Source organism: Tamandua tetradactyla, chromosome 10 (assembly GCF_023851605.1).
Source record: "Tamandua tetradactyla isolate mTamTet1 chromosome 10, mTamTet1.pri, whole genome shotgun sequence".
NCBI classification, from domain to species: Eukaryota; Metazoa; Chordata; class Mammalia; order Pilosa; family Myrmecophagidae; genus Tamandua; species Tamandua tetradactyla.
This window is the reverse complement of record NC_135336.1, coordinates 93,205,468-93,215,207: the sequence shown is the minus strand read 5'-3', so window position 1 is coordinate 93,215,207 and position 9,740 is coordinate 93,205,468. Positions and strand designations below refer to the sequence as shown.

General features: G+C 59.3%; 1 protein-coding gene across 1 annotated transcript; it reads right to left on the bottom strand.

Annotated features, from left to right (window-relative positions):
- Nucleotides 1-469: 469 nt before the first annotated feature.
- OLIG2 (oligodendrocyte transcription factor 2) lies at nt 470-2,317 on the bottom strand. The gene is made up of 2 exons (XM_077117674.1): nt 2,228-2,317; nt 470-1,512 (listed from the first exon to the last, which is right to left on the bottom strand). The coding sequence occupies exon 2, from the start codon at nt 1,439-1,441 to the stop codon at nt 470-472; it is 972 nt and encodes a 323-aa protein (XP_076973789.1). The 5' UTR covers nt 1,442-1,512; nt 2,228-2,317.
- Between the last annotated feature and the right edge of the window lie 7,423 nt (nt 2,318-9,740).

Here is a 9,740-nt window from a genome sequence, read left to right as displayed (position 1 = left end):
ACGGATCAATAAAGTAAGGAGAGGAAATCCCTAAGGTCCCCCGTGAAACGAAGTGCTGCGTAGCCCGGATCAGGCGGTGTTCGCCAGGAAACCATAGTTTTTGGAAATCATCTCTTTTTCTTGGAGCGGGGTGGATGGCTTGAGGAAGGGATACACGCAATGGTCCCTGTTTTGTTTTTGTTTTAAATGAAATAGCGTCTACCGGGTCAGGGCTGCTTAAAGTCAGAAAGGACCGAGTCAGGTCCCGGAGCGAACGCCCCCCGCCCCCTCTCCCCAATTCTTCAGTGCGCGCGCCCCCATTGCTTGGATTCCGGGTGCTGGAGTCCCCATCATCGCCACCCACCCCCGGCCCACGGTCCCACGTCCCCGTCCTCGGAACAGAGCTCCTGGCCCGCAACGCCCGCCAGTCCTCCCTGCCCCGCAGCCTCCGGGTACCCCCGTTCGCCAGAACGCACCGGCAACCGCCGGCTCACTTGGCGTCAGAGGCGAGACGCGGCAGGGTGCCCGCGCCCATGGCCGACACGTGATGGTGCGGCGGTGGCACCTGGCACATGCTGCAGGGGCAGGGCATGCCGCCCCAGTGCTGGAACCCGCCGCTGCCGCCGCTGCCACCACCCCCAGCCCCAAGCGGGGCCGCCGCGGCCGCCGACGGAGACTTGAGAAGGCCGTGCGGGGGCCGGATAGAGCCGACAGACGACAGCCCAGAGCCGGGCAGAGAGGCGCTGGACACCGCGGCGGCAGCGGCGGCGGCGGCTGCGGCAGCAGCGGCGGGCGGCAGGATGGGGTGGTGCACTGCCGGGTGGTGCGCGGCGTGCGCGGCGGCCGCCGGGTGCGCGGTGGCGGCGGGCAGGGGCGCAGAATGCGCCAGGCCGCCGCAGGCCGAAGGGTGGAAGCCCGCGTGGTGACCGCCGTAGATCTCGCTCACCAGTCGCTTCATCTCCTCCAGCGAGTTGGTGAGCATGAGGATATAGTTGCGCGCCAGCAGCAGCGTGGCGATCTTGGATAGCTTTCGCACCGAAGGGCCGTGCGCGTAGGGCATGACCTCGCGCAGCCCGTCCATGGCGATGTTGAGGTCGTGCATGCGCTTGCGCTCGCGGCTGTTTATCTTGAGGCGCAGCTGCTGCAGCTCGGGTTCCGTCATCTGCTTCTTGTCCTTCTTGGTGGACGACGCAGCCGCCGACGACGTGGACGACGAGGTGCTGGACGATGATGACTTGAAGCCGCTGCCGCCTAGCTTGTCTCCCGGGTGCGCGCCCGCCGCGCCCATGGCGCTGCGCAGCTCGGTGCTCAGCTCTGGCGGGCAGTCACTCGGTGTGGACGAGGACACGGTGCCTCCCGAGAAGCCACCGCCGCCGCTGCCTTTGCTCCGGGCCGGCAGAAAAAGGTCATCGGGCTCGGGCGAAGACGGGCGGCTGGACACCAGGCTGGCGTCCGAGTCCATGGCCCCGGGCGGCAGGCACAGCTTACGCCGGTGTTCCCTCCCTTGACCCGCGTTGCTTCCGCGCGCGCCTCCTGCAGAGAGGAGGGAAACAGGAGAGAGAGACGCTAAGACGCCGCGAGAGAAGTCTCGCTGCTTCTGCCAGTACCTCGGCGCCGCGTCCTAGCGCGGGTGGCCGACCACCTCACTACTGTCTTTGGCCTTCCTTCTAGGGACATGTAAGTACTCCCTAATCTTCCCACCGCCTGTCCTTTGGGCCCAGCTACAGGTGGTTTTATTACAGGGAACCCTGCGTGGCCCTCACACGGGGGCCACTCATGCATCTTAGAGGTTTTGCACCTTTGGTTGCGAATGGAGAGGCTGGGTCTCCAGGGCTGGAATAAAAGAGTGGGCAGCGAGAGCTTTTGGGGGAGAAGGGTGGAGAGCTAAATTGAGAAGCATTTATTTGGTTCCTCAAATCCATCCATCTCATCTCCATCGACACCGTGCAGCAAACACAGGCAGACAACCGCGGATTCCATGTGCGGCCTCGCCGGGCCCGGGGGAGCTAGCCAGCTGACAGGAATTTCGGGAGAAGGAGCCGCTGTCACCCCGACTTCCCGCTTTTTGGCGAAGGGGCTGCTGCAGTGCGTGTAGGCAGGGACAGGACGGCGTGGCAGCCCTGGGGGAACTGGCAAGCAGGAGCCGGATCCCCGGACACCCTCCGTCGGGGCATCCTGCGTCGCAGCTGAATTGGGGGCATCTGTCTCTGGGATGTGGGCTGCGGTTGCTGGGGGCGGGGACACTTACTGTGGATGTGATTCGAGGAACTCGCTCCGAAAAGCCGCAACGGGGAACCAGGCGGCGGGCGCTGTTGTCGTGTCGGTCTATAATAAGCATCCGCACCTTTCTGGGCTTGGCGGGTTTTTATAGCCCGGTGGCAGCGGCGACGGTGGCGGGGAACAATATGCTTGTCCTGGAGGGGCCGCCGCGCCAATGAGCTGGGCCGGCTCGGGGGGCTGGGAAGCTGATGTCATCCGGGCTAATTCCGCTCAATGAAACCGGCTCGGCCCGGCACACGCCTCCCCGGATCGCACAACCAATGGGCGCCGGCGGCCGGGAGGTTCTTGGGGAGGGAGCGGAGGAGGGACCCGGGGAGGGAGAGGGAGAGGCAAGGGAGTGGGGGAGGGCGGGCTCGCCGGCGAAGGAGCTAAGACAGAGCGCGGTTGCGACCGGGGGCGGGAGGGGGGGGAGAGGGAGGGGGGACGTTGTCTAATCTGTACAAATATACAGTCACCACGGAGTTAGGCTGGGGACTCTGCAGCCCAAACAACCTGATACCCGACGCAGGCCGATCTTTTGGGACTGGCGCGGATAACCCTGGCGACCCAGGGACCCGGGCTGTGGTCTCCTCGCTTTCTGCCTCACCGACACCCACCCCGGGAGCATGTCCCCATCTCTTGGCTTTCATCGGCACCTCGGCATTTGGGGCTCCAAATGTAAACGATAATCTGGCACAAAGCGCCACACTTTCTCGCCCGCTGAGCGTGCTTCTAGGAGGTGGCGGTTCTTGGAGCTCCGCGGCCAGCGGGTAGCGCCCCCAGCTGGGGGGCAGGACCTTGCAGGGCGGAGGGCGAACCAGCAGGGAGGGGACCGGCTCCGGAAATCGTGTTTTAAAAGGAATCACCATTCTTCAGAAAGTTGAGCATGGAGTAGGCGCAGGGTCGAGTTATTTCCCCTCAGTGACCGCGCGAACTCTGGGGCAATGGTGACCGGAGTTAAAACAGCCAGCTCCGATTTTATTTGCGCCGGAGCCTAATGCGGGTGTTTGTTCCCACGACCCTGGAGTAAAGGTAGCACTGCAAAGAGAGGGGCTCAGGCCTTACCAAAGGCTTCCCGACACGGTGGACTAGACCGTGCACAGCGGTAACTTGTATGCGTTTTACTGTGTGGATCAGAACCTAGCAGTCCCTAAACCCTGAAACACTTGGCCATGAGAAATTTAAACTGAATCGGGAGAAGCGCCTGAGGTAGTTCAGAGGTACCAAACGCGTTCACCCATTTTACAGACGGGAAAATCGAAAGAAGGTGTCTGCCGCAAGCAGAGAGAAAAAGTAGCTAACACTTGACAGCGCAACCCCATCTAGACTGCAGATGCGATCACGCACGGTTCTATACAACACAGACGGCCGCGGGTCTCCCCATCCCCTAACCTCTTCCTCAGTCGAATTTCTCACATCCATACATTTTGATGGCAGCGGTTTGTTTCCGCAGGTGCCGGGCGCTAACCCTTCACACCGCCCTGCAGGTCTTCCCCGGGGATTACTATCCTCTGGTTACCTGGGTTGTTTGGGAACTTTTAATTTGCATGCAGGTTTTGAAAAACAAACAAACTTACAAACAAACATGGTAAGTGTTCCAAAAGCTTTCAAGGGGCAAAATTACAAAATCAAAGAAATGCAAAACTAAAATCATTTTATTGCCCCCAAATTCTGAGACGTCTCCCTCCGCCCCCCCCCCGCCCCCCCCCGCAGTTCCCTACGAGCCCCAGAGAGCTCTCGCCTTCGCCCCGGTCCCGTGCTTTCTGGAGCATTATTTTTCAACCGCGTGTTTCCCAGCTGGCTCTGCAGTCATCCGTTAAATATGTATTTAAAACATTAAGAACTGAAGCGTGGAGCTATGTCGTCCAACGGTTGGGAGGATGACCCATAACCGTTCAATTAGGAGAATCTGTCACACCGACGAACGCGAGGGCGGGGAGCAGGAAAGAGCTTTCGGGTATTTGAGGTTCCTTCCTTTGAGCCCCCCTCCCCCTCGCAGTGTGAACGTGCTTGGGGATAGGCGCTGTGGGGTCGCCGATGGGTGCATGGAGTTGTGCGCCCGCGGGTGAATCGAATAAACACCCGCAGGCGCAGCGTGCGCGCGTCTGGGTTGCAGCTGGCGAGTTTAGTTTAGCCGCCCGCAAGTGTCCCGGAGCCCCAGTTCCTTCTTTTGTTGCTTCCCACCGGTGTCCGCCTTGAGTCCATACGTCCGTGGGAGTGCTCGATCTGGGGTTATTTTCGTACTTGGCGAGTATCAGTGGCAGGAATTAGAGGTGGGGCGAAAGTTGGGGATCTGTCCCCGCACCGTGCGACTCTAGAGCTCGGGAACCGCAAAATCCCGAAGCAGGAGAGCGGGCATGCCAGCCAAGTTCCCGTGTGGAAGCTCATTCGGACGCTGCAGGCCCCGGCCCCGCCGCCGCCACTGAGCGGTGGCGGCGGTAGCAGTTCTGGGGTGGTGCAGCGGCACCTCGCGGTCCTCGCTCCCCATGCTCCAGGCTCGAGCTGGCAGCTCTGGGCTACACTCCCCTCCGCCTCTCAGTGGCCTCCCCCGCCAGCATCTTCCGATCGGCAACGAGTGGTTGAAGGGGTGGGACGGTCTGTGTCCCCCTGGGCTACTTCAGCCTAGGGGGAAATCAGACGCTGGACATATCCGGCTGTCTCCGAGGTTTTATCTTTAGGAGTAATCGAAAGTGTCTCAGGACCTACGTCCTGCGGTCCGCGTGCGCGTCCTAGGTAGTCTAGCGACTTTCGCCCAGATCCTGAGCTCTGGCACAGCAGTGTCCATCCCCGCGCGCAGCTGGGCCGCAGCATCTTCCCGCGGACTTGGGCACTTGCTGGCTGACGCGAATCAACCCCGGCTGGGGGTGGGAGGGAGCGGTTCCGGGCTAGCCCTGGCGTCCAGGAGCTGTCGGGTCTCCTGGGTCAAAACGGAAGACGTGTCTAGCCCTCTCTTTTGTGTTTCCCTCCCACAAAGGGCCGGGTGCGTGTCGGAGCTGGCCTTTGCTCGCTCGCCTGGAGGCCCGGAGGAGCTTGTGCCAAACGGATCGGGGTGGGCTCACGCGGGGCTCCAAGGCGCAGACCTCCCACTGCTTCCCGGGTCCCTCCCGGACTTTCTCTTTCCCATTTTTGCCTTCCCCTTCCCCGAGTTTCTGCGCGCATTCAGGAGGCGTCTTGGCCGGGCTGCCAAAGAGAGCTGCGTTCTTGCGCAGAGTCGGCCAGGGTTGGCCGTAGGAGGCGAGTCTCCAGGCACCAGAAAGGAAAGAAAAGAGGAAAGTATCTCAGCCGTCGCTCCTGGTCCCCAAAAAAACAGATGGACGCGGAGCGGGAGCTTTTGGCGTCCAAACGTGCCGGACAATGTGGCTCCGAGGGCAGAATTATGGAAACAAACGGCATCTGCGCGTCCAGGGTCGCGCCGCGTCCGCGGCCCCAGCGCTGAGCACAGGGCCAGGCTCAACGTGCCTGGTAAACACTTCTGAATGCGCACACGTGAGGATGTGCACGTGGGCCTGGGGAAACATCCCTGATAAAATACATGTAAATGCGGACAACAGTGATGTGTATTTATGTGTTGTACACTGTGAATCCTGAGGTCTGCAATCTGGATTGCTGGACATGTGGGACTCTAGAATGAATAGGAAAGGAGACTGCCATCTAATCACAACTGTGACCACTTGAAGGAGGCCTAAGCTATGCCAGGCACTCAGCTGGCCTTCACAGATATCATCTCATTTAATTTTCTCTGGCCCCAGGAAGGAGGTATAACTTACTCTCATTTTACAGATGGAAAACCTGAGTCGTAGGCATTTGTCCATGTCTCCAGTGCCACTGGGTGGGTCCAGGGATGTACTTGGGTGCTGGGACGGGTTGGGGTGTCCCAGCCTTGGGTTCTTACTGGTCAAGTGGATTTCTAGAAGCTACCGCTCTCCCGGAAGAGTGCCAGTGGAGGGAAAGCCTTGGACCAATGCAGGGAGCTTGGGGGAGGGATGACTTGCCCAGGGAAGCTAAAGGAAAACAAAACAAAAAAACTAAACAAGGAACCAAACAAACCCAAACTCATATTTTCTCCCTTCCAAGCTCACTCCTCAGTTTGGATCATCATCAGCTCCTATTAAGCTTGTTTGACTGCCACCCACCCCTTGATGCTAATCAACGCCAATGCGAACCTGATGCCCAAGCTCACAGACTAACAGCCTGGGAGGTGGTGATGAGGGGGGACCAGAAGGAAACTTTACTGAGCTCAGTTTAAAAACGATCTCACACAATCCTGCCAACCGCCCTTCGGTGTTAAGAGGGGGGCACGTTGCTCCCATGTTGCAGATGATTCTGAAGATTGGAGGTCACGGCAAGGACACGTTCAAACTCTTGCTCACCGGATCCCAAACCTAGGGGCCACGCCACCCTCTCCCGCCTCCCTGCGCCCTCCTCCCCGCACTGGAGTTCCCACCCAGCCTGCGCTCCCCTGTCCTGCTGACGCCGGACCTCTGAGGTGTCAGCTTCGGGGAGTCTCCGCCCCGCCCCGCCCCGCCCCGTCCCCGCGAGATTCATCCCCGTGTGGGGAGTGCGGGTGAATAGGTCGGGGAGCGCCAGTGGCAGCGTCTGTGGCTGGGTGGCGGGCCTTGTGCTGGAGCTCAAATCCATTCCATTCCAGGGTGACACGGGACGGGGAAACACTGACTGGACTACCGCAGCCCCTAGGCGCAGTGCAGGGTTTTCCGTAGGAGGAAGCGATGGGCTTCTGAATGCAGGAGAGAGCCAACCAGACTATCGACGGGTGACAACTTCTCGGCGCCGCCGAGGTGCGTGCGCTCTCTGCATTTCGCGCTGCCGCGGCCGGACCGCGGGTTGTTGCGCGCGTGGAGGGCGTGGGGCCGCTCACCTCTGCGGGCAGAAGGACAATAGCCCACCGGTGGATGGTCCGGCTTGCCACATAGGGGGAGCATGACAGGGCCACTATGTATAAACTGCAGTGGTAGGATGATGTCTCCCATCGCCTGCAGGTTCAAGGCCGAGGCTTCTAGGGGGTCCTCACCTGACCCCTGGCTGCCTCGCGCTCTCTCTCCCTCCCCTCCCCAGCCCCTGCCCCCGCATTCTCCGGTGCCACTGGGGCACCCGGTCGGCGCTGCTCCTGAGTATCTGCGCCCATTGCTTTCTCCTGCCCACCCCCACCCCCACGCCCTTTCGCCGTTGCATCCGTGTATCTCATACTAGTCTCAGGGGTTAGTCCAAACTTCGCCCCACCTGGGCACCTCATCGCGCTCCTTCGCGAGCCAGGGGGCACCTTGAGGGTCCTCAGTGTGCCTGAGTCCGCTTTACGTCTCCGGGACCCAGAACAAGGACAGGCCTTGAGATCGCGTCCCACCCCGAGGACAGGACTCAGTGGATCGAAGTAAGGGCTGGTGCTGAGACAGTTACCCGCAGTTTTATTAGGGTTCCCACCCGCTACAAAATACAGTAATGGTAGCGTCACCAGGACAATTTCGGCCCCGGGTTTAAAACCCGCGATACTGGGGGCGTGGAGACAGCGCCCCCCATCAAAGCCTAGCAGGCGGTGGGGTTACTGGCGGTGCCGCGGGTGGGGGAGGGACGCCGCGGTTTCTCCGGGACAGACGGACACCAGGTAGCGGTCCTGGGCCCTTTGAGCACCGAGGGAGCGAGCCTCTCTTCTGCCGACGCCGAGCCCTGCGCTCCGGGTCCTCGGGGTGGGAGATGGGCTGCAGTCACTGCCCACGGGCCTCGGGCCGCCCCGGGCCATGCGCGAAGAGCGATGGCGCAGCCGGGGAGCAGGGCAGCGGGATCCGGAGACTCTCCAGCCACGTCTTCCCGGCCCGGGTGCCGGGAGGTCATGAGCAAAGGGAAGCGGGGTCGGAAGCAGTAGGCAGCTCGGCTGCAAAGCCCGGTACTCCCTACACCGCCGGTCCGGCTTATTCTAGGGACTGCGGAAGAAAGGGGGGACAAGTGAGACGGCAGGCAGGACAGGCTTTCGTGCATCTCTCCTTCTTCTTTCTCGCTCCACTTTCCTTCTCTTTCCAGCTTCTGTCTCCTCTCTCTCTTCTTCTTTCTTGATCATCTCCAATATATTTATATGGCTGTATATATAGGAATTTTACTTTTGAATTTTCCTAATTATAAAAATGATACATTGCCGGGATGGGAGAACTGGGGACCTCAGGCAGGTTCTTTCCAGACCCTTGTGGTCCCAGGGCCGGTAGCCTCAGCATTGCCTACCTGGGGAGCTCGTTAGAAATGCAGACTCTCAGGCCCACCCCAGACCCTCTGAAGCCGGGTGGTAATGAAACAAGGCTCCCAGGTGGTTGGCGGACACAGAATGAGAAGATCTGCCTGGGGGCTGTTTTGGGGGCTCGACCTCAAGTGTGTTTCTCTTTCCAAGGTCACTGGGTCTCCCAGGCCCAGACACAGACCCCTTCTTGGGCTCACCACGCTATTTCCTTGAGATTATGAAATGCCTCCCTAGCTCCTTGAACAGTCCTTATTCCTCAGATCGCTTGACCATCTATTAAATAAAATTCAATAAGCATTAAAAAAGAAAGAAAGAAAAGGTGCAAGTCCATTGCGACACACACACACACACACACACACACACACACACGCACGCACACCACAAAATTTTGAAATAATTGAGGAAGTCAAGGTCAGCTGTAATGTCCTCCTACCTGCAGCCACTCTCAAGATTTTGGCCAATGTCCTTCCAGACTTGGTAACCTGTTTTTTTCTCCTTTCTCAGTGTCTCTTGGATATCTTTCTATTGCAATGCAAGACTCTTCCGATCCTTTTGCCAGTTAAAGGTTTGCCCGGTCCACTTTGGGTGCTCCTGTCCTGGGAAGCCGGCCCTCTAAAACTGCATTTCCCTTGTGTGTGTGCTGCTGGGAGCTCGAGTCCATGGGAATCCCCTCCTTGCCCCTGTCCGACGCTGCCCTGGAGCTGGGGCTTCTTTGGAGACTCCTTTAGAGTCTCTCTGGCACATCTAGTGGAAGGACTGATTCCCACTTTTCCTAGGGAAGAGTTGGATGTGTGGGCAAACCTGAGGCGACCCATTTGTAAGTGTCTTGGGTAGCCTCATAGGAGAGTGTTCACTGTGTGAGCAACATTTCTAGGTTCGGTCTGTGGCCAAGTCAGGACTCAAAGCCTGTGATTTGGAAAGGGTGTGAGTTTTAGACATCCACATTTTCTGTCTGTATTTCCAACAGAAAGGGTCATCCACTGCCACACTACCCACCCCCAAACACACCTGACCTACCCCCTACCTGCCCCCCCACTTACGTATTTACAATATACCTGCTTCTCAAGCACCCGTGGCTCCTGACGATGTTTTCCCTGCTTCCTTGGTCACTGAGAAGCAAGGACACTCTGAGCCCAGGTGGTGAGAGAGCAAGAGTCTTCTGTTCTCTGTAAGTGTGCTTTTCCAAGGTGCCCCCAGCATGGTGCTTTTAACCACTGCTGACAACTTGCAGGTGAGTTGCAAAACAACGGTGTTTCTCCTTTCC

Excerpts from the sequence above, each read along its gene's own strand:
- OLIG2 (XM_077117674.1), bottom strand. The coding sequence starts at position 1,441 with ATGGACTCGGACGCCAGCCTGGTGTCCAGCCGCCCGTCTTCGCCCGAG.